The following is a 25630-nucleotide window of genomic DNA, read 5'->3' as shown; positions in this document are numbered from 1 at the left end:
CTGATATGGGCCAGGGTGGGGCCAGGCACTAAAACTAAGAGCAGGGAACCAGTTTCTCCTGTGCTCCAAATGACCACCCCCCTGAACCCAGGCAGAATGGAAGATGAAGCTGTCTGATTCAAATGCAGAGAGGACAAAAGCCAGACTGCATGGGGAAAAGCAGTAGACTGGGACAAGGAGTCTGGGACTGGCTGGGCAAGAAGACAGTGAGCTGGAGTGGAGGGGTGCTTTGACTGGGAGCCAGGAAGAATATGGAGGCTGGGACTGGGAGCTGGAGGAGAGAGGTGGCAGAAACTGATGGGACAAGGTGGCTGGGACTGGGAACCAATGAGGGAAATGGCAACTGGAACTGGGACCTAGTTGGCTGGGAGGGAAAACACTGAGATTAGATGAGGAGCTGTGGGAGGGAAGGAGACTGGGATGAGTAAGCAGTAAAGGGAGACCGGGGTAGGGAAGACTCATTTGACAAGGAACTGAAGTGCAGGGAATGAACTGGCACAAGAAGCTAGGGAAGGAGAAAACTGAGACTGAGAGATGAGGGGTGTGGGTGGAATACTGAGACTGGATATGGAGCCTGGGGAGGAAGACTAGGACTGGAGCCAGTGTGGTGGGGTGGGAGGGAGAAGAGATAGATTGGACAAAGAGCCATAAAAGGAGATTAGGATGGTTGGATAAGGAGACTGGGATGAAAACCTGTGCCACTTTGTATAAATAAATAATTATTCAGTGGAGCAGAGACTGTAACCCTGGTCTGACCCCTCCCAAGAGAGTGCCCTAACCACCAGGCTATAGAGTCTCTCTCTCTCTCTCTCTCCCCGCCCCACTCCTGTCCAATGAATATTTATTATTTATACCAAGTGGAACAGCTTCAACAGGAGCTATTGTGACAGATGCACTCCTGAATACCCCATAGCCCTGTGTCTATGGCACTCTCCTGGCTGGTGAGAGATCTGGGTTCAGGTCCCTGCTCTACATCAAGCAAAGGAGGATTTGAATCTGTCTCCTGCATCCAAGATGAATGCTCGAACCACAGTGTGATTGGGTGAAAGAGGGGCACCACCACCGCCTGCTCCCTCTCCTTGGTTTACCTTGAGAAGGAACTGACCTGACTTAGGCATCTGACTCCAGGAGTGGGTTCACAGCTGTGAATTCCGAGTGGAGGGAGTCACCTCAGGGTTAGGTGCCTCGTTCCCTTTGGGGGCGGGGCTTAGGCACCATTCCTCTGCTCAGCATTTCCTACTGGCTACCCCATTCAGCATGTTGGCTTCTGTGAATCCCTAACTCTCCCCATGCACTGAATGGAGAGTCTGCGCACTTCACTTTTAACATTACAAGATGGCACGATGCCTAACAGTGAGACATTGCAATTGCTAAGTACCCCTTGTGAATCTAGCCCCAGAGGGCCAAATTAAGGTCGCATATGCAACCTTATATCTGGCATTTTTTAAAATTTTTAAGTGTTCGATTTTGAAACTTTAATAATGTTCTTTTTGTGTATGTGATAGATAGATACAAATAGATTCAACCAAGTACAGGAGTATGTACTACAGGTAAGCATTACTTGGAGCTTGTCAAAATATCATGCAACATCAATTTATAATTCCAGAAAGACACATGTAGGGGGGGAGCCTCTATAAACAGGTCATGGAGTAGTGAAATTTGAAAGTAGATTTTTTTTGTCAGTAGACAAGAAAATTAAAAGAATTTTTAAATGGTCTGTAATTTTTCACGTATAGTGAACTAGAAGTGCAATTAAAATTGTGGGTTCACACGATATTTGTTGGAAGGTCACCTTATGGTTTGATTTTAACCATTGGTTTGCTGTGGCTTGATGTTAAATATTCAAAATACAAATACTAACCCCCTACTCACTAGTTCCAGTCAGCATGTCAGATCACACTTTGGAAGAACATCCATATCACCTGGAATCAGGTGGAAAAACAGGGAAGGATAGTCCCAGGCAAGGTGTGCCAATTTAGTTATTCTACCACATGCCATAAACATGGGGTCAAATTCAGACCTGGGGCATCTGCATTGCTTTCCTGGGCCCATTATCTTTTGTGTGCAGCATCAAAGTCCCACAAAACTTTCCTACAGGCCACAAATTGGACGTCTGTGGTGTAGTAAGATGTTTTTTGACTCGATAATTAAATATCTGCTGTTAACAAGTAATGAAGCTTCCATCAAAACTACATTACAAAACTAATTAAGTGCAAGCTAACAGCCTCGGTTTAAAGTGGGACTGAATTTCTAGACACATTGTTTAAGTCCAATGTTGAGCATTTCTCAGCTGGACCGTAGGAGCTGCCAGCTGCCATAAGCAGTGAATTGAAGCAAGCACACCAAGTTTCTTTGTGATGACAAGCTGCAACAGCCTTCTTAGTAACATCTTTAGTTTGACAGCATAACAGGATTTCTGTAGGAGATAAGTAGATATTCTGTGTCATTAAAATCTGTGTGTTGGACTCCTTTGCTGAGCCAAACATGTCTGGGGATGGACAGTTTGTCTGGTATTACAAGTTATTTGCTACAGTGAAAGTCGACTAACAGTGACACAGCGTCTGACTTCTCTTCACTTGGTCCCTGCATAGAATACTTACAGTGTATCAATGGCATTTTAAAATGATCCCAGAAACCTTGCAAAACAATGGTGGGCTTTGTGGTTTGGTTTTGTTTTTGTTTTTGTGAGGGAGGGATTGAGTGTTTGTGCAAAAGTTTGTTTCTCTTAGTTTGATGTCAGCTATATGTCCAGGACAGAGAAGCGTCTGGCATAGCAAAGAAATACGGCAATCTGCAGACTATTTTTGAAAACAAATGCATTCGTTACCACATGTGGTTAGTCTAGGAAAGTTCAGGTGCAACATCTGGTTTCTGTGTAGGTTCTCCTTTTACTTATTTGCTTCTCACACTAAACAGAGAAACGAGAATGCAAGTAAATTTACTCTCCTTTTATTCTGACCATGACTCAATGGCACAGTCCTGATTAGTTTCCAATACCTAACTTTCAGTGCTTTGCTCTAGCCTCTCTTCTGTTTCATAAAACACCTTACTAACTTGCACAAAGTTAAGCACATGTTTATGTGGTTTGCTGCATCAGCATCAAAATGGACAGTATATATTTTTGGGAAACTATTTTAAATATGGCAGTAATTTGACATATTTGCAACCTGTATTTTATATAGTTTAAATCTTCATTGAATAATTTATTGCATACAGTCATGTGGGACAAAGTCTGTAGAAGGTGCATATGTCTCACGGCTACTTAAAAGATTACAAAATAACTGCTAAAGGAGCAGAAACTTCCCAGGCAAGCAGCATGCCATAACCACTATTCCTAGTGGTGGCATCCATGACCCAATATATTTGTCATTTGGGTATCCAATTCCATCCCTCAATACTGATGTTTTCACAGGGAGCAACTCAGTTCAGGCTTTGTTTTCCAGATTTGGTCTACTTACTTCTATAATTTAAAACGTTATACAGCCGTATATAAATTATATGACCACTATATTTTAAAATTTATGTTTACCTCAGAGAATACTACATCACTATGGTAAAGTGGGTAAGCAATACCAAGACTGTGGTGAGATGGTTAAACAGACCACAGAACATTTCCATTCTTACAGTTTGTGAGACCACGACTGGGGCTTGTAGCAAGGTAAGTCAGATTTCCTTGTTTCTTTCTTTCACAGATTATATTACTGATATTTATCCTTATCACCAGAAATAGGTGTTTGGTGTTTAGTCTTCAGAATGTCTTTTGATGTCGTAATTACTAACTAAATATAATCAGATAACATGGAGATAAATGAAAGGATAGAAATCCAGATTTTATAATGAAATGATTTAATGCAATCAGTAAAATCGAGAGACCTAATTTTCAGAGTTCCTACGCTTTGTTCATTATTTAACTTCAGATGATCATCACCTCTGAAAATCAGGCATTTTACAGCTAGCTAAGGCAGAGGCAAGATATATCCCTTCAGGTACTCTCAGCTGTCCAGTCACTGTTTTTTCTCTCCACATAGTTCCATTCCAGACCTTAGTATCTATAAAGGTTTGCATGGATTTAAAGGAAAGATGCAGGATAGTCCCCAGAGGCTCATCGTACCTAAACAATATATTTGATTGTTAAGATAACGCTATTTTTTAAAAATTGAAATTGACATTTCTGGGAAGACTGGGGAGAGGTTTTTGTGGGCTTCAAAGGAAATCACATATGGTGACTGTCAGGGAGTCATAAGGGTGTGTGAAGGGGAGCTAAAGTTCAGAACAGGTAGTAGAGAAGATAACTTTTGTTTCCAAATTTCCTGCCGGTAGAAGGAGCCATTGCTAAGATGTGATGTTTCCACAGGAGCCCAATGTTGAAATAATATTTCACTTTTTATCCTGTAATTTAGCCATGATAACACAGCTCTAAACAGTGGCCAGTCCCATAAAAAGGAATGTTTATTTTAATGCTTTTGCTGCTGATTCTGACAGCATCCTCTGTGTGGTGATAGGATGTGGCACCATTTCAAAACAGAAGCTTTTTCACAAAGGTTCAGGACATGGTTCCTCGTTTTCCCCTCACACAAACATGTCTCCATACCTGGCAGGTCCTGCTTGAATTGAAGACCATAATAACAATCCCCTTGAGTTCAATAAAAACAGGACTGGAAACTAAGTGTTCATCCTATGATGACCTTTCTATTTCCAAAGACACGTGCACCCATCACTCATCCCTCTTTATACTTTTTTTAATAAGTCTGGGTGCCTTCAGAAATATTTGTGAATGTACACCTTCAGATGGACCACAAAATGTGACAGGTAAAGGAGAGCTTGCGGGTGTTGCTGGAGTGTGATTGGATTGTGTACAAGAAAAAGAAAAGAATATTGTATAACACCTTTACACTAACTGCACTGTAGCACCTCTCAGAAATATTTATTTCATTCGTCTTGATTCCTGTCATAACTGGGAATCTCAAACATATAAAAGCTGTAGTCTGCACCTGTCATGGCCCTGAGTAGCTGTGTCCAGTCCCTCAGGTGCACCCGTTTCAATACCCACAACTTCTCTTTTCCCTGGGGTTAAACCCAACAATCCAACCACTCACTGAATGGTTTCCAGTTGGGATCATGTGGATAGTAATAAAATGCAGTGACACAGAAGCAGCTTCTTCAAACAAAGTAGGATTTATTTGCCAAAAGGTTCACAGCATTGAGAGAAGTGGATTTAAAACAACAAAGAGACCCATACACCTACTGTCTTACTTACACTTAGCATTTGTCACAAGCCCCTATGCAGACGTGTCTTAGTCTTGGTGCCACCTGTTCTCTTTGGGGAAGAAGTTACAGCCTTCTTGCTGCAGACATTTACTCTCAGTCAATCTATATCAGTCTGCAGCAGCTGACAACTTCCTTGCACCCCCTTCCTGAGGCCAACATATTTAAGGGTTAGGATTCCTTTGTATGCTATGCTTAGCCTTGGGAAGAGTAAAGCAGTTTAGCCTGGATAGAGGCTTAGATAACTCTGATAACACCTTATCTTTGCCATTGTTTTGTTTCCTATTGGTTTCGTTCTTACAACCTCATTTTGATCTACCTCCATATCAAGTAACCCACATAAACAAACACAGAGGTATGCACAATACTCATAAAAAATAACTCAGATATTTCCCACTTTGTCACAGCACCCATTAGACTGAGGGAAAGTTTAGCCATTGACTTCAGTGACAGTGGGACAAGACTCATGGCTTTCTAACTGAACTGAAAAATCCTCAGTGCAAGAATGTTTTACAGCATATATTACCATTTCAGTGCTAATGCATATGCAACTTTTGTAAATATCTCAAGAGTTTATCAGTATTCATTTGCAATTCCAAAAGGATTTATATCAAAACAAATGATCCAATTATGATAGCCACTTGAATTTTAGTTGATCGGACCTCACTTCTAGGGGTAGATCCTCAGCTGGTGTCAATTATCATAACTTCAGTGCAGCTAAGACAATTCATACCAGCAGCAAATCTGTCCCATATTATTTTACTAGTAGATATATGGAGTATCTGGTTGTATGGTATGATGTAAAGGCAATGGCCCTATATGCAGCATGATATAGTAGATACTAAGATTTTGATGTATTCATTAAACTATTACCCATGAAACTAAACTAAACTATGACCCATGAAAAACGTGTTTCAGATGAAAACAAATGATAGAAATCTGGTGCTGGCTGTTTAGCCAATGTTGCTGAAGGTCCTAAAAATTTCCGGTTGTCAGATGATGCCTAGAGTTAAAAACCCAATATTACTGTCTGTTCAAAGCTTTTTGAAGCTAATAAAAAAGGATTTTAAAAGATCTTATGTCCCTAGTTATCCTGGAAATTCAGAAAGACAGCTGTACTTATAATTAAATTATCATCTGTTATAACCTTTTAAGTATTATACATTTTGGGGATAATGTCAATGGAAAGACTAGAACAGAGCTTCTCAAACTGTGGGTTGGGACCCCAAAGTAGGTCACAACACCATTTTAATGGGGTTGTCAGGATTGGTGTTAGACTTGCTGGAGCCTGGGGCTGAAGCCGAAGCCCGAGGATTTCATCCCTGGTGGTAGGCTCAGCTTCGGCTTCAGCCCTGGGCAGCAGGGCTCAGGTTGCAGGCCCCCCACTCGGGACCAAAGCCCTTGGGCTTTGGCCGCAGGCCCGAGGCAGCTGGGCTCGGGCAGGCTCAGGCTTCTGTTCCTCCTCCTGGAGTAGTGTAGTAATTTTTGTTGTCAAAAGGGGGTCATGGTGTAATGAAGTTTGAGAACCGCTGGGCTAGAGCTCTATAACACAGGACACAAACATTAAATATAAAGAGTCATTTTGATGAAAGTGAGGATTTTTTTGATCTGTATATATTTCATAAAGATAATTCTTCTCTTTTAGAAATATGAGATTACATCAGAAGTGTGGCTTTCTAAACAGGTACTGTATGAATGATGTTTGAAATATGTAATGCATTGCTGCTTCTATTGTTACTTTTATCTCATTATTTGATTTTCTTTAACGAAATGTAAAATGACATTTCTGTTAAAATAAAATAGTCACTTTTTAGGACCCCCACATTAATATAACATATGATCATCAGAAAAATGACTGTGTAAAAATTACTTCTGTGTGCATTGAGTAAGATATGCTGACTTTTCAGATAAAAATGTTTTTACTCCTTTTTTCCTCCTGTTCAAAATTGATGCAAAGGAATAGAAGAGAAAGAGGTTGTATAAGGCTCCAGAGGAATGCTTGAGAATAATATGACAAAGTTAACACACATGAATTGTATGTAGATCCAAAATGTCAGCAAATGGTTCCACTTTCACAGATTCAAATAAAAAATCCAACAGATTGCAAAAATGGATGAAACATATTTATTTAAAACACATTTCAGGTCCCATCTTGTAAACTGTTGAAGAAAAAATCATTAAAAATTATGATTTTCTGGTTGGCGGTGTCCCTTTAACATTTCTATATGATGTTGGATTAGGGAGATGCATAACAAGCAAAGTTACTTACACAGTTCAACAGTCAATGATAGGGCACTGATTCATCAAAGCATTTACATGTGCTTATGTCCATCCAAATTCAGAAACGGTGGCTTAAGTCCTGTAAAAGCCAAGTTTGCTTTGCTGAATTGACACAGTAGACAACATTTGTCATCATTATCAATAAAACTTGTTTCTTTCATTATACATATGCCCGTAAAGGAAACTCTCTAGTATTTCCAACACTAGCAAAAGAGGACAATACCAAAAATCACATGAGAGAGAGTCAGTTTTGTGAGATTTTCAGCCCAAATATTCAGGCAAAAGAGTTTTGAAAAAGTGTCTGAATTTATAGCTGCTGAATTGAACCATATCTCAGAACCCTTTGAGGTTTAGCCATTCTAGTTCCATTATTTTTACCATGGTATATAGACACAGTTATGCTGAAAGCTGAAGGACACCTCTTTAACTTTCGTGTAAGCAATGACAATCCACAGATTTAAGTATCCAAGCTGATTATTTGATGGAGAGTTTAATACACAGTTTGAGACAAATTAAACAATTTTATATTTATAGAATGAGGAGCCAGTTTTCTCCAAAGATGGAAGTAAGTTCTTTATGATAGTCCCAGTGAAACAAGGTGGCCGGGGTGAATTCCACCACATAGCCATGCTTATTGTTCAGGTAAGTTTTTGCTTCAGTTCATATTTTTGGGGAGTGGTTGTATAAATCCCCAGGCATATTGGTAAGGGGCGTCCCTGGTGATGTCTTACACAAAGAAAAGACTGCCCTAAGTAGACACTTGAGAGCCTCCACATATGTATAATTGGGATAGCCTCTTCTCTGTCGTGACCACTGCTCTTCTGCAAGACACATTTGCAGCACCATGTAGTCAGGAAGGTGGATGAACTCTCTCTCCATAGTAGGCTGATGCCAAAGATGCTCAATAGATCTGTCAACAGCAGGCACTCACACAGCACCTGGTAGTCAATCTCTCTTCCTGTCTCCAGAACTAGTGATAGAGGTTGTTTGCATTCTAAATCCTGTATAGCAAGGTAATGCTCTGTATTAATCCAATAAGTTCCATATGAATATAGAAATCAAGGAAATCTTCAGAATGCCAATTTTACTTTATATATATATAGTCATATATATATATATATTTAAATGTCAGTCCAGAACTCTGGGTGCACGCACAAAATTTAATTGATAAAACATACACGGGAACCAATGTCCAAATCTGAAACCCTCCAAAGTTCAACCAGACTAGAATTCTGCCACTTCCAAGTGCTACATTTTCCAATGACTTTGACTTCTTTGGGTTATCCCCCTGGGACAAAGTGTGCAGTGTGACCAGAAGTTCCAGTGGATTTGGACTGTGGTGAACTAACATAGAAAGTAAGGCCCAGATCCTCTAACAGATTTTGGCCCCTAATTTCAACTGAAATTAATAGGAGTGAGGCATCAAAAACCCTTGGAGAATCTGAGCCTAAGTTATAGAGCTGAGAATTCCTCCAGCTCCCACTTAAATCAGGGGGCTGATAATTCAGGTACCTGAGCTGATCTCAATAGGACACAAGAAGAGAGGTGGCCATATCCCAGACAATTTATGCTGGGATTTTCAAAGGAGCCTTAAGGAATTAAAATAGCAGCCATTCATGATACCAATGCTCCTTGGTGTCACACGCTTACGATGATGTTCATGTTGATCTCAGTATAAAGCATGTTGTTCACAATTCATTGTGCAAAAAAGAAAGAGCAGTTGCACCTTAACTTATCACTTTGGGCTTGTTTACACTGGCACTTTACGGCGCTGCAACTTTCTCCCTCAAGGGTGTGAAAAAACACCCCCCTGAGTGCTGCAAGTTTCAGCGCTGTAAAGAGCCAGTGTAGACAGTGCCCCAGTGCCCTAAGAAGACGTGAAGACGTGCCCTAAGATTTTAGAATGGGAAACATAAGTGCATGTGTCAAACTTCCATCGTTCAATAAACCAGTGATGTGCATGAAAATCAGAGACTATTACGCTAATGTAACAATCAAGGCAGTCCTATTTAGGCATCTTTCCCATTGTATGGTGCTGTGTAGCCTGCAAAAGTGTTTGAAATAATAACAAAATGGAGGGAAAATATCTTGTAAGGTCACACTAAATGTTAGTGCCGATAAAGAGTTTGGAGTGAACTTGTAGGCTGGTCCTGCTTTGAGCAGGGGGTTGGACTAGATGACCTCCTGAGGTCCCTTCCAACCCTGATAGTCTATGATTCTATATTCATTAGACCTAACCAAAGTTTTGAGGAAACTCAATAAAGGCCCCAGTTTAATAAAGCATATAAGCACACGCTTAAATCCATTCCTGTTTGGCAAAGAACTTAAGCACATGATTAACTTTAAGGACTGACTTCAATGGGACTTACACATATCCTTAAAGGTAAACATGTGCTTAAATGCTTAGCAGTCCATCCTTTTCAGCAGAATAAGGACATGGGGGAATATACAACTGCAAAGTGGCAAAGACCTCAGATTGTTTGGGCCAAATTCACCACAACTATGAATAGGTCTAATTCTGACTTCAGTGGAATTGTACTACCTTACACTAGTGATGAATTTGTTTTTTTAGTGTATAGCTGCTTCCCGGAGTTAGTTTTTATCTACATATATATCTACATATATACGAGGAAACCAGACATTCCATATACTGATCGTTATTCATCAGTAAGCAACACTCTGTATGGTAATGGGGCTGATATGGGGCAATAAAGGATAGGAAATGTGTTTATATGCTGTGCTTTGCACACTGTATTAATCTGATTGTCCATTTCTAAAGCAAACATGGAGACATGAAAATTATATTAACCATTTCACATAAAGTCTTTTGTCATATCAAATATTTGTCACACTTTGTGTGAGCCACAGAAGCATAACAGTTGCCTCAGCAGAATTTTAAATAGGTGGTTAGTACACAACATCGTGAAAACCAAAATCCACAATGAACACTTGCAGTAAACAATGGAATGTTATGTTTAATTGCCCACTTAAGATCTTTCATTGGTAATGTTAAGCAGAAGTAAGCATTGTAGACACAGGAGAAGTTAAGCAGTTTTATTGCCCTCAACATAAAAGTCTAACAACACAGAATTAAACTTTAACGATCAATGCACTTCTGTTTCAATTAATCATTGGGGTTTGGTTATCCAAATGAAGCACAGCTAGTGAGATATGGTGGTTTTGCTTAGAACATCTTAAATCAACCTTCTTAATGCTAAGTTTTAGAAAAGCTATCACACAAAATGTCAATTACATAACCAAATCAGGTTATCAAAAGCATCTAATTTAATTTATCTGGGGCACTATTTTAAAAAGTGTTAGAGCCTATCAATTTATTTACTTGTTGAATGTAAAGTGTTCAATCTGTTATGTTCCCAAATACCTTTAATAATTTATATCATATTGAAAAGAAATTAATTAAAAAATTGGACTGAACCAGGAGTGATATGTCTATTGGAAATTCTTAGTTAGTTTCCCTCCCCTCCTCCCCGCCCCAAAAAATACAAATATACAGTGGTTCTTATTTTCTACTACAGTATGAGAATTTAAAAGTAATTTAAATGATTTGAGGCAAAAATTGCAAGCAAGCATAATAAATTATGTATTACAGCTGTAACCTTGAAAAACAGCCACATTGTTTAATACTTACCAGCAATATAAACCACAGCTTATTTTGGAATCTGTGATTTCAGAACTTAAAAATTCTCTTCAGTGCTGCCACGGATGGAACTTTGTTATAAATGAAGAGTCCTCTAGCCTCTACCATCTAAGAAGACAGGAAACACTCACTCATTTCAATAGTTTCTAGATGCCCCAACTAATGTCAGTACCCCCATTTTAATGGAATATTTCTTAATATAGATACATACAGCACCTAGCACAATGTGGCCCTGACCTCAGATGGGGCTTCTAGGAACTACTGTAATACCTTACACTCGCCGTACAATTCTTTCCCAAGCAGTCTTTTTTATTTTCTCAGTGGTTGAGACACTGTAATTCTAATGACTGGAAGTTTAGGTTCTGATAGTTTAAACGCAAATATAACAGGTGGATTCTAGGGACCACGTTCAGCTCTGCCTTGACTCCTAGCAAGTTAGCAACAAAGGGGATTAAAACACTGATCTGCCTGCCTCACAGGATGGTAGTAGTATTGGTGTTGTTTATTTGTATTGTGTTAATGCCTAGAGGCCTAGACCAGCTCAGGGCCCCATTATGCTCTGCTCTGTACAAACATACAGTAAATTTTCTGCAGTAACTGGCTAATGTTTGTACAGCACTTTGAATGCATTGGGTCAGGCTATGCCTCTTTGTGCCACTTCAGCAAGTAAAGGACAAGCAAATCTTCAAGAAACACAGGTGATATTTATTTATGTTTAGCTCCTTACAGCTTTGGAGTCAAATCCTCAGCCGCTGTGAATTGCTGCACTAAAGATCTGGATTTGATCTTTTGCACCTTTATTCTCGTTTCTGGAAGAAAAACACTTATTTGTTAGTTTAAAGGGTTTTTTTAATATAGTGGAAATTTCAGAATGTATTATGATAGCCTCTAGCTGAAATCAAACTTGCACCAAAATTAAAGATATGCCAACCTAGATAAAATATAAAACCTCTATTGTCGATATTGTGTATGAGTAATTGAAAACAAATATTGCAATGGAAACTGCCATGATTTTACTACCTTTGAAAAAGTTAATATTGAGGGAGAAAGGATCCTTACAGTCAATGCCTTTCAGTGCATGTGGGTTTTGTGGTTTAAGTGAGTTATGTTGTACATTAAAAGATTAAAAAGCTGTAAATCAGTAATGATGTGTGCCGACAATCATGTTAGGTAAAGAAAAACATAAGTAGTAAGATGAAAGTCAATACTTACCATTTCTCTGCAGGCTAAAACTGAACAAATCAGTGTGAGACACCTGACATCAGGAAACTGGGAAGTTATCAAAATCCTGGCATATGATGAAAATAATCAAAAGATGTGAGTATTAGTGTTCTTTGTCTGCAGGTAAAATATCTGAATTATTGAGATAGAATTAATTTAACTGGAAATAGTGTATATACAATTAAGTAACAATATTTTTTTCATTTGCAAAGCACTGCCATAAATTATAACCATAGTACAAAGAGCAGTTTCATACATTTGGTCTGCCAAGGTAATGCAAGTATCTTTTTCGAATAACTAATGGAGATATGCTGTGCCATCTACTGACTCATTCTGTTGATTAAATAAAAGGAATTAAACTACAGCATGGAGTTAATAACTTTTCCAACCCCACGCCCCCTCCCCACCCTCCAGAATCCAAGAAAAAAAAAACTGGCAATATTATTAGACTTGATAAAACTCAGAGGTTTGAGTTCACAGGGGTTTTATACCTTTTCTTTGGTTTTGATGTGTGGGCATTCCAATCTTCCAAGCTTCACTTTAATGTTCTCTGTTCAAACAGATACAAAAACTCAAATCAGAAAATAGAGGGGAACTCAGCCAAAATCATTGAGTTTCAACCAATGTATTAATGAAACCTGGTCAAAACCAAATCAGGGACTATATTAAGGTTCCTAAATAAGGAAGGAAGTGCACTGACTGAATGGCAGTGCCTGGAGAGAGTATGGGCCTGATACAAAACAGATTGAAGTCAATGGAATGAGTCTAGCTGACTACAATGGGCTTTGGAACAGGTCTTATTTATATCTGTATAAGGCAGAAAAAAATATAATGTGCTTGACTCTGAGCTCCACTGAAGTAAAAAGAGTTTCAGCAGCAGTGATGGAGCCTGTGTGAGATTCGAATCAGTACCCTTGCCTCCAGGGTTACTGGGGGATGCAGTTACAGATAGATCCATCTGTAGATTTTGAAAAGGAAAGAAGCTCTTTTTGGGTGCTGTTAAGTGCATAGGTGCCCACAGAGGAAGCCATAATGTGCCCCCGAGAGTTCAGCATTGGTTTGATATGAAAACATACATCAGCCTGGGTATGTAAAGCTTTCTGCACATTTGTAATTTGAGCTGGGTGAATAATGGATTTTTTGGGGCTCTTTGGAAATTTAGAAAACCAAAAATACTTTGGTTCAAACTGAAAACATTTTTTGAAATGTTCAGTAATGCGTAAAGATCAGGGAGAAACATTTTGTTTGATCTGAATTGAAATGAATCATTTTGATTTCCAGCATTTTTTAAACCTTTTAAATTATTTTTTCAAATAAAATTAAAGGAAAATTTGAAACAAAAAGTTTCATTTTGAATTGAAAAATTGAAATGTTTTGACTTTTTCAGATTTTTTTTTTTTTACTGAAACGATTCAGCGAAACCAGCATGAGTTTGTAAAACATTTCACACAAAAAAAGTGTAAAAAATTTCACCCAGCTCTATTTGTTGCATAATGGGCTTTGCATGGATTTGGGCTTCATGTTGAAAGTTCTTCCTAACATTATATGGATCAGAGAGTTTTCAGAAGTGAGTTTAATTTTATTTGTGTTTCTTGGGCAGTTATTTTTTAAGCACTGAAGATTCCCCAAGAGGGAGACAGCTATATAGGTAAGTAATACTCAGAGGAAAATTTACAATAGCCCTAACACAAGTACTATAAACTAGAAAGAGATTCTATGTGCCTGACCTCCTGCTGTCTCACAGCTTGTTTAGTCATCTGCACTTGAGCAAAATGAGTACAATGTCGGTGTAAAATACTACTTTATGCTCAAAAATTGCCAATCATATTTATGTGAATATAATATGAAATTAAAAATTTGGTGAACTCTAAATGCAATGGTGTAATACATATGTATTCTTCAGACTGGTATACTGTATAGAAAGCTTTCTCAATGTGGCTAAAATTATATTTACAAAAGCCCCAATCCTTCAGTCTAAAATTTGTGGGCAGATTGCCTCACCCATGCAGAAACCCCAGTTCTAAAAGCTACAGCTCCCTAATTCTCATTAATTTTTTACTTTTATTCTCACTCCCAAGGGTGCCTTTAATAATTAAGGTCTCAGTCCTGTAAGCTGTTTTATGTTTAGAAGACCTCCCTCACAGAACAGCTTGTAGGATTGTAGCTTAATGGAGCAACCAACAGCATGTCATATTCATATTCTGTGCAAAACTAGCAAAAAAAAAATTAGCAAGAGACGAGTGGAGATCAGGAAACAAACCTAATGTCTGGTGGGCCTTTGGCATCACTTCATGAGTTTGTTATGTTATCAAACGAAACTTTTCTGATGTTTGTAACTAATTTTGTTCTCAGTGTATCAACTATTGGATTACTGAACCGCCAGTGTCTTTCATGCAACTTCATGGAAGATCAGTGCACATACTTCAGTGCAAAGTTTAGTCCCATGAACAAGCATTTTTTACTGCATTGTAAAGGTAAGTCAAATATATTGTTCACAGTAAAAATTGTTTAAAGTAGTGCTTTATTTGTGTATATCAAATATTAATATCTTCTTCTGGGTAGTGATTTAGGCCCTAATCTAGCAACAAGCTCAATTGCTAGGTCCATGCAGGCACAGGCTTCCCCTGTGCAGAGCGCATTGGAGGTATGGAGCCTAAAATCATTTTTGTAAAAATGTTTAAGGTAGAAAATGACGGAAAACAGCCATCTAGCAATACATTTGAACAGCTCACTTCCTGTACATCTACTTCTCTCTGCAACTGTGTATTTCTGTTTCACAAAAAAAAATCCATTAGGTTTGAAAATAGAATATATTAATACAAATAGAAAAAAAATGTATAGTGACTAAAATAAGGGGCATTTTCATTAAGATACCTGTCAATAAACAAACACATGTGGGCATGGTTCAGGGCAATTGCACTTGTGTTTCCCCTCAGTGGTCTAGCAAGGGCATTCACTGTCAGGTTTCCAGCTCCTCACCTTTGCTTTTCTTGGGTGGAGACCGAAGCCTTACTCCCTCTGGCCAGAGTATTTCCAGGCTGCACAGTTCCCTGTCTTCACTGTGTTATTCTCAACAGTGACAGGATGCCCAAGCGCACTTGTTTGCTTTCTCCTCAGAAACCGATACTAGAGTAATTGTCAACAGTTAGAAGTTACCACCCAGTTCTTTTTATGAAAGCCTATTTTATTCTTAAGATAAAAGCATTACAGAGAAAACATATGGTTGAAGCAGGGTTCACCCTGATTAGTTCTTGACTGGGAGACAACCTAGACAATCCCTGGGTGCTGAAGGAAGTGGTATGGGCAAGTCAGCAAAGGGTTTCTTACTTTGAAGTCAGTACTGAACCACTGCCCCAGCAAGGTGCAAGCAGGTGCTGGGCTCTGTAGCTTTCGTTCTTATTATGTTTTAGTAAAATGTATTTAATGCGGAATTATTTATTTGTACACTTGACATGAGAATGACCTTAATTCTGCTCCCAGCTTTGACATTCACTATACTAGCAATAGGACTGGTCATTAGGGGTCTGACTTTTAGAGATAGAGAGATCCCATATCTCCACTGGAGATTGATGGGATCTGTGGATGCTTAACATGTCTGAATATCAGGCCCTATGAGCTCGAACCTTGAGCATGTCCCTGCACTTGGTGCAAGCCCCAAGGCGGCTACGGGGGGTACAGAGATGGCTACACACCACCTTTGTTTTTCCCTATCCCCAATATAAATTAGAGCTGCCAGCTGGGGATCGCACATGCCTCTTCTCTAGGTATATCCCCAGCATAATCCCTATGTGAAGATGGAGTACAGTCTTTTATACTCCACCTGGGAATCTTCAGCAGCCTAGTTATGGCAGCAATATGGCCCCATAGGACCACTAGGGTAGTGCAAAATGACTGTATTGGGGGCACAACATTTCTAAGATGTCAGAGTCAGCAGCACAGTCCAGCAACAGAAGCTTTTCTCTTGTTTACTTACAAGAGTTTGAGATAAACCAACTTGAACAGACAAATACCCCCCTCCTCCCCAACACATACACACATTTTAAAACAAACAATAGGCCCTGCTTAAAGCTGCAACAAAAACACACCTCTGCTAAACTCTTTGGGGTCTGCTGGTTAGCTTGATCCTTCAAGCTTCAGTTCTTTCACCTTCTGTTCGCCTGTGAGCACATTTTATAGTCTAACTTCTACTTCCTGTTTGCCCACAGTCAGTAGCACTGTCTCATTATCCCATCCCTTTTAATCTCTCGAGCACCTCCAGAGACTTGAGTGAAGAATTAATTCCCAGTTTGCTAGAACTAGTGTTGAGCTGGTATCCTGTCAGACTTTCTTTGTGTTTATTTGTTTATAAGCTTTCCTTTGGTGCTCCTTGTCGAGTGATGAAAAAAAACTGATTTTTTGTTCACTTGCAGTACCAGAAAAGTGGAGAGAAATAATCATTTAGGTCAATCTGAAGTGAAACTGTTTCTAATTTTTAGAAAACTGAAAAGTAAAAAAAAAAATAATAATAATAATTTCAGATCAAACAAAACATCTTAGTTTTTGAGCTCTTTAAAAGATTTTTTAATTTTAAAATAAAATTGAAATAAATTTTGAAACTAAAAGTCATTTCAAATGAAAAAATTGAAATGCTTTATTTTAAAAAACATCAGTACTAAACATTTAGATTCTTTTCTGAATTTTTGTTTGGTTGGTTGGGTTTTGTTTTGTTTTAGTAAATTGCCCAAAGTCCCACAGGAAGTTATTAGCAAATCAAGAAGAGAACCTAAATCGCCTGACTTCCATTCCTCAACACAAGGCCTTTTCACCTTCTTTTTGTCTCTTTCCTGTTTCAGAATGTATCTTTTAGACAAATATGTCATGTGCAGTGCTTAAAACCATTGTTCCCTTTTCACCCTTTTTATTTCTTTGTCTTTTTAGCCTGTATACTCTTCAGAGAAGGGACTGCAGATCCGATTCTTCTGTCAATTACACCACTCAAGATCATGAGTAATTTAAGTCAGTGAAGCTGCTTGAGTTCCACACCAGTCTAATTGACAGCAGAATTTGGTCCCATGTCTTCCTGTGTGTTTATACAGCATTTACTAAAATGGGGTACACGTCCTGGTACTTTCTGACCTTGGGCACTACTGCAATACAGTAAATAATACTTTAATATGTTAAACCTACATTTAACTGTAATACCTAGAAAAAAGATACCAAAAGAGTTTCTTAATTATGGAACTCTTTGGAATTATATGGTATTTTTACTGCACTTTTGTAGATTTGCATCACAAAGTGATTATTGTCATCTCTGTGTTCACCTTCCTTCAACTATTGCGATCTTTGCTATTTGTTGAAGTTCAGAGCAACTCATAAACAGTTTCTACTTTAATTATTATTTGTACTTTTCTCCCTTTACAAAAATAGGGCCAGGCGTTCCAGTTGTTAGCGTGCACACTACAAGTAACCCTGGAAGTAAGTAAGCACCATTCCACAGAAACTCCTTATTATAATCTTTGTTTTAACATAAGTAAAAGAAAAAAATATGCAATTCATTTCCATAAACCTGTCTTAATTACATTCTAGCAATAAACATGGCTGGAAGTGATAAGAGAAAAAATTAACCAAGTGACTAGAACATTCCCAGGATTTCTCAGATACATGTTAGGCTAGATGCATATCTTTCATCTACTATTTACACTTGAGTTAATTAGGTGGCAGGATGTTCTTCATCCCTTTCACTCACTATGTAAATTATGTTTCTAGTATGAAATGTCTTCTGTAGTCTTAAAAATGTTTTTAAAGTTATAATCCAATTATTCTGGATTAAAGTACAGACCTCCCAGGGCTGATCATCAAATTTAACTTGCATACAATGAATCAAGTACTGCCCTTAGTATACTGGTGCAAATCCAGAGTGCCTTCACTGATATTTTAAATAGGAATTCCAAGAATTGCGTTTTGTGAGATCAGGTCCATTACCTCTACATTTCAGATGTTGCTAATTATGCTGTCTGCTATGGACCTTTGCACTGTCAGAGCAGCCAGGGAGCAGCAAACAAGCCACAAACATCAGGAAGTGTAGGACCACCATAGCAGCAATTTTTGCCAATCCCTCCAGTCCCACCCAGCATTCCTTCACCCTGGCAATCTACAGCACAGGCACCTGGCACTAGTTAAACCAGCCTCAAGATGTTCTAAACTTGTGCTGGAGGTCCAGGCCGGTGCACATTATTTCCCAGATCGCAGGGCTACAAAGGTGGCAAGAAGCCATCTTTGTCCATCCTCCTCTTGTCTGGGCCAAGCATAGCTCAGCCACAGCAGAGGATCTGGCCCTGCATCTTCAAAATGTCATACCGATCAGACCTTTCAAATACATAATAGAGTTACAGCATGTTGATAACTATCCTAATCCACTTAATTAAGGAAAAGCTACCAACTGCCCTTTCTCCTTCATATGTTCAGTATTATTGTTTATTGTAGTTGTCAAGCTCTATACTGTAGAAACCCTAAAAGTGATCCAGGGGCTAAGTATATCACTCAGTGCATCTGAAGAAGTGGGTTTTTACCCACAAAATCTTATGCCCAAATAAATCTGTTAGTCTTTAAGGTGCCACCAGACTCCTCGTTGTTTTCGTGGATACAGACTAACACGGCCTCTGATACTGAGTACCCCTCTGATACTTTGTAAATTCATTAACTTTTGTGGAGCTGCCCAGTATTTATGAGAGTAGAATTTGGCTCTTTGTGATTTGTTTCTAAAATTCCCATTTGTGAAGAAACAAAGCAGAAATGTGAGTGGGATTAACATAGAACATTATGGAAAGAAGAGAAGGCAGTAGGTCTAGAGAGAGAGTGCTTACCATTAACAACAACAAGAAAAACCCAATAATGAGATAAGATTTATTTATAATGTGTCAGTGAAAGATTAGATAATCCCCCTCTATTAATAAAAGAATAAGAGTGTGATTAAAGATTACTTCAAATTATTATATCCTAACACTATAATTATAACATTTTGGTTGACTGCCCAGAATTAACATTCTAGTTAGATTATCCCTTGTTGCCCTAAATGAGGATGTATGATTTCAAAAATCCACATTAAGAGGGTGAGATTGGAGAATAAAAAAGAACAGTAGGATCTTTCATCCAAATGCAAAAGAGTTGTTTCAAATCTGGCTTTGGCTTTTAAGCCAAACTGTTCCCTGGCTCCTCATTGAAGTGTGGGAGAGGGAGGAATACAGAAAGGTAGTGACCAAGTAAAGGTGTTCTGGGTCATTTTCTTGCACTGGACAGACAGGTCCAAGCTCCTTACTCCCACTGGTGATAGGTGCATCATGTACTCTCTCAGTCTTATCCCACTTCTTATTATCAGGCATCCATTTTGGCAGGGACTGTATGCCTGCCTTCTTGTAAACACAGAGCATTGTTCAGCATAGTAGCATCTCCCGTACAACCATCCACGCTCCCATTGTGTGTCAGGTATGCTAATATCTGCATTGTGCCTGGCTCCTAAATGGAGTGGGTAGTGAGGGTATTGCTCTTTCCCCCTACCACCTGCCATGCACCACAAGGCAAAATTTAGCCCTTGATATTTAATGAAGACAAAACTTGTTGAAGCCAGAACAGAGAATATAAAATCATTAATGCTCCCCTTGCACATTGTGAATTAAGCTGGTAGTTTGGCTTTTGAGTTCCAAAGTAGGTGCACTATAAAACTTGTTTAAAGAAAGAAACTATAAAAAGGTTTAACATTGTAAATTTGTCTCTTTTTCTTTAATTATTGGTATCTTGATTTCTGTCTTGTATGGTGATTCATTGTATCTTTCCACCCTGATTCCTCCTATTTGTTTCCTGCAGAATTTTACATATTGGAAAATAATGCTGTGTTGAAAGAAACTATTTTAAAGAAAAAGATTTTGCGGACAGAAATTAAAATGGTTCACATTGAGGATTATGGTAATTTTAGCAAAATGTTCCTTTAACACAGAAAAAACTTTCTTCAAATCTTACTATTTTGGATCTGTGTAACTACCTGCCTTTAATGGTTTTCTCTTTTCTTAAAAGAACTTCCTTTACAGTTGTCATTTCCAAAGGATTTCACAGATCGAAACCAGTATGCTGTTCTGTTAATAATGTAAGTATCTATTTAGGGTCACTACAAATAATAAAAGTAGTTAAATGGAGGTATAAAGAGAGGATTTATTTCTGTATTTTCAGTTGTAAAATATATGTGTGGGGGGAGTGAGTGTAGGGAAAATATCACTTTCCCTATAACACAGCTTTTGAGTTGATAAACTAAAACCTTTGTTATCAGGAAGATGCTGTTTTCTGTCTTGGCTAATAAAAATCCTGTTTTGTGAGCTTGTCAATATAAACATGGTTCAAGTTATTGATAGCTAGATGTGAAGGGCCAGATCTTCACCTGGTGTAATCTCAAGTAGCTCCACTGGCTTCATTAGAGCCATGCCTGTTTACATCACCAGAGATACTGTACGGTTTTTTTGTATAATTTTTTCTTCTATCACTGGTAGAAATAGCAACTGCCTAGAAGTCAGTTAAGACTTCTAGAGCCCAACTGCTTTGGGAATAGCAGAGAGAGGATAAAATACTGGAGCACCAGTGGCTGGAGACATTATGGGCTTGATCCACTGACCACCAAAGTCAGTGGAAAGACTATGGGAGGACGGATGCACTCACTGGCAGCCCATGTTATAGAAATAAAGTAGCTATGTTTCTTTCAGAGCCAGCCTCCTTCTGCTTACTCATTCACAGGACATGTGCGCATGGGGAGGGAAGCCATGATCACACCTCCAATCCACCCTGATATGTCAGAGGTGATCAATACCTCTATCAGCATTAGCCAACCTCCATTTTTGCCCAGGGAGTGAGGGCTATAATGTTAATGCTGTACTGTTATATGCAGGAGAGCTAAGGTAGGGATTCTTAGTACACACACTCTCCTCTCTCCATGTACCCACATTGGAGCAGACATAATTTGTCCCTGTGTTTCTAATTAGCCATATTTGTTTTTCTCACATCTCAGTGGTTACTAACTAATTCATCACTGGTAAAAAGGAGTCATGTTAGGACACTCCGACTCTGGGATCCATCCTGATGTTTTCAGCACCCTAGGTTTATATTCTCCCTTGGAGCCCCACAGACTGGGTTTCAAATTCTGGTTAACAAACATGGAAGCCATATGTCTAATGCCTGTATTATACCACTTGCATACAGCATTTACAGCTTTGTATCATTTACAGTCTTGGGATAGATTTTCCATCAGTACTGTGTGTAGGGAATTAACAATGTGACTCCTGTTAAAATGAATGGAGGGGTACACGCCTATGCAGCATATTGAAAATGTAATCCCTGATGAACACTAGGACAGGATACATTAAACTAGTGTCTTCTGCTTAATAAAAATCTCCAAAGATACTTATAGTTATATGTACAAGGCCTAATTTGCAAGCATGAGCCTCTAAATAAGTTGTCCAGAATTCCTGCACTTGAGCATTCAGGTCAGTTCTTATGCATTAGTAGGTAAACACGCAGTAAGTGCTGATTTCAATGCCCAATATGTCATTTGGACATTCCATTTAAGTGCCTACAGTTGAAAACTGGGCTCCTGGACTATCTTTCAGTTAGACTAGTGGATGCATCTCTTTTTTTTAATGGCTGATGTAAAATGTGACCTCTCCTTCAGGGAGGAGAGGATAGACATTAGAGAGAGAGAGAGAGAGAGAGAGTCTACTTGCTAGTGCATATGACTGAGCACATTTATATTATAGGCAGTTGTTCTCCGGGGCCAAGGGGTAAACTCATTTGACACCAGCGTAATTGGTATCATATGCCATGGCAAAAACTTGTTTTTCTGTAAATAAGGGTACTCAGGGACTTTCATGTAACTTGCTTAAAAAGCGACTTAAAAAAGCTGAGTAAATAAATATTCTTCAACATATATTTAATTCCTGTGCTACAAGTTAATGCAAATTTGAGGAAGGCAAAAGAGAAGGTGCTGCTATGACTGAGCATTATTTACATATATGTCTGGAGAGAGTTTTAAAATGTTTTCTTTTGCAGAAGTTTCAGCACCCAAGAGTGGTACGTGGTACTGAGGCAGGGTTTGAGTTCTAGATTTGCATGGTATCAGGTCTCCAGTGAACAGGCTGTCAGTGATACCAGAAAGTTATGCCTATAAAGTGATTATTTTGTGGTGTTTACAAATGGGAGGGAAAGGACCTCAGTGACAAATACAAATTTTTGGTTTTCTTACCTCTGGAATATTGAATTTCTGCTTCTCTTCAGTGAAGAGTAGTGCTGAATTTTTTTGCAGTGCTGAATTTTCAGAGTTAATGTTAACAGAAGTTATTTTTAGAAATCCCTTTAAATGGTAATGAAAAATCAATACTGAAAATCTGACAGGAAAGACCTTCTCTATCTCATTTAATGTGGCTCACCTCTCCCACCACCTGAAGAGAAAGAGGTGATATTTCTCAGCCCCGCTTGCCACAAACTCTACACTGAGGTCGCCAAATTAATCTCTTTTTAGAATTAGAGATGACCCAAATGGGACCTGAGAATGCAGAACTTCAGCTGAAGTCAATTTAGATTCTATCTGTGAGACCATTGCAGGACTGAGCCCAGGGGTTTCATACAGACTTTGGATAGCTCCAGTCTCTGAGGCAAGGTGTGGTTGGAAGCCTGTGTGCAAGCTAGATATTTTGTCCATCCAAACAACCTCAAAATTGACATCTTGCTTCTTTTCATTACCAGAAGTACCACCTCCAAAAAGCAGTACTGTACTTCCAGGAAGGACATCAGGCTGTTTCAGGTAACACTGATTGGCTGATTGTGTGATGTCGTTTCCCAGACATTCTACCTTCTGAAAGTGGTACTTCTGTGACTGACCTAGGGTCACTTTGTTCCTTCTGCACACATATTAGGAGTGTCCATACAATGGTTATTTTAGTGGTAGATCACCAGAGGAACCATTAATCCTGCTGAGCAGCCACACTTATTTCCTTGTCCATGGTCTCAAAGGGGTGATCTAACTACCAAGCCATCTAGGAATTGAAAGGGGAAAAAAGGAACGTTCACTGTAGTCCTCAATAACAATGGTTAGTGTTATCTGTTTCTATCTGTTTCTTTGCAAAGCAAATTACTTCTGATCCAGTGTAAATGACTGAGATGTCAGTAGAATTATATTTTCTCTGTAGATGTAAATGGGTTTAAAGTGTTTATATCAATAGGATTGCAGTATACAAGTGAATTTAGGAGAAGGGGGAGGAAAGAAAGGTTGGGGAAAGGAGCAGAGAAGAGGGAAGGCAAGAGTTGGCTGATTTATTGTATCTCTGGGGCCAAGGTCTCAGCAAGTTTAGATGCACAATTAAGTGCACACAGGATGCTGATGCTTCACAGTCTTACTACTTGGGCAGGGTGTGTGTGGCATGTAAGCCCCCCTCATAAACTCTACTTCAGCCATTGGGCTGTAGCAGTCTCTATAAAGCAGCTCTGTAGTTTCTGCAGGGGATTATAGCTCTGCATGTCATGCATATGCCCGGTACCTGATCCAGCTATTCTTGGTATTGGTGACTTTCATTACTAGCTCAGAAAAAAAGTATGTTGGACTGAGGCTCCGAATTAGATTGTAAACTTTTGTGGGTAGGGACCATCTTTTATGCTCTGTTTTTACTGTAGATGGCTCAGTAAAACTACTATCCCAAAATCATAGCTCAAGTAATAAATAAACTGGAAATCATAAGATCTGGGTATTATTCCTGCTGTCACAGGCTTCCAGTCCAACTTTGGTCAAATCACTCAATTTCTCTGACCAAACTTGGGTGCCTAAAATAAGCCTTCTGAACTTAGGCACCCAGGTTTGAAACTTTTGGCCTTCATGTTTAAGGCCCCAGTCCTGCAGCTGACTCTGTGCTGGCCAACCCCTGAACCTCCACCGAATTCCACTGAATTCAGTTAAGTTCCACACATCACGGAGCCCAGCCTCAAAGAGTCTGTTCCAGCATCAGGGCCTAAATTTCCTTACAGTAAGACTCACCTTCATCCTAAGGAGGTGCAAAGCTTAATTCCTTAATGTCTGTAAAGCGTATTATGACCATTAGACAGAAGTGCAAAGCACTGTTGTTCAAATTTATATTGGGTCAGAACACCAGGCTATCTAGTAGATGTATAGGCCTCACACAGTAACGGGTTGCCTCTGGCTAGCCCTATTTCTCTTTCGTGAATTCTGATGCATAGGCCATAAAATACTAAATAGATTTAACACTGTCCACTCTTCAGTTTGTTCCTCCTAAACTACTAATACATTTCACACTCAGTTGCCTTCAAATATAATACATACACTGTAGCCTATGGATTAGAGAGGTGTACAATAATTGCTTTAAAGTGTGGTTATTATCTCTTTTCTATATAATTAGGATCAAAGTTTAAATTTCAGATTTTTTATTTTTTTTTCATTATGGTTCAGCTTACTCATTAAAAAAGTTGGATGATCCAGTCCTTCATAATACACGGGAAATGATTAAGTGGAGTAAAGACTAAGGCATTTAATGTGGGTAATAAAATGAGAGGTGATAATCATTCTTTATTTCTTCTTGAACATAATTAACCTCATTCTTTCAAAATCTGAAGATAATGCATCTTAAATGTCAGCATTCATTATTTAATGTCATTTAAAACTGTACAAACTGTAAGTGGATATAGTGAAACTGAATCAGTAGAAAGATTCTTCTAAACTCAGAGAAAAAAAATTATCAGGCTGTATATTCCTAAGTAGACATCAAATATCTTAACTCTCCTAGAAGTGTTGCATACTTTATACATGTCTGCTTATACCTCCATAATGTAGAGGAAACTCTCCACCCAGTATTGAAATGGTGGCAGAGGTAGGCCTCACTCAAGCCAACTGAGCATGTCTATGCATCATATGGATCTGGTACCAGCATCCCAGACCATAGGGTGGAAAGTGGCAATTTTTTTAACAGGCCAGGTACAATGGTGAAGAAGAATGCCATAACACACGTAGCAGGAATTTAGGGAGGTAAAATGTAACTATTGGTATTTCTCTAAGACCTTCAGCATGATAACATTCTTGCATTAATGATTCTCTTCTGGAATTTTCATTTGTTGTAGAGGATGTCTGTTGCAAGTGATGAAACAGTGCATTGCCACAGGATGCAGTATAAAAATGTATGAGAGATTCTACCT

The 25630-nt window shown here is 38.8% G+C and overlaps 1 protein-coding gene across 1 annotated transcript in view; it reads left to right on the top strand.

The window, feature by feature from the left end:
* Positions 1–25630, top strand: part of DPP10 (dipeptidyl peptidase like 10) — a 434888-nt gene that overhangs the window by 392576 nt on the left and 16682 nt on the right. Inside the window, exons 11-19 of the mRNA XM_077829757.1 lie at positions 3535–3658; positions 6911–6949; positions 8080–8187; positions 12429–12520; positions 14025–14072; positions 14777–14898; positions 17831–17878; positions 20264–20362; positions 20471–20540. Of these exons, the coding sequence (XP_077685883.1) occupies positions 3535–3658; positions 6911–6949; positions 8080–8187; positions 12429–12520; positions 14025–14072; positions 14777–14898; positions 17831–17878; positions 20264–20362; positions 20471–20540 (750 nt within the window). The remainder of the gene's footprint in view (positions 1–3534; positions 3659–6910; positions 6950–8079; positions 8188–12428; positions 12521–14024; positions 14073–14776; positions 14899–17830; positions 17879–20263; positions 20363–20470; positions 20541–25630) is intronic.

The sequence above is a fragment of the Eretmochelys imbricata genome, chromosome 11 (genome assembly GCF_965152235.1).
Source record: "Eretmochelys imbricata isolate rEreImb1 chromosome 11, rEreImb1.hap1, whole genome shotgun sequence".
Taxonomy (NCBI): Eukaryota; Metazoa; Chordata; order Testudines; family Cheloniidae; genus Eretmochelys; species Eretmochelys imbricata.
The sequence above is the reverse complement of the archived record's forward strand: the minus strand, read 5'-3'. Positions and strand labels throughout refer to the sequence as shown.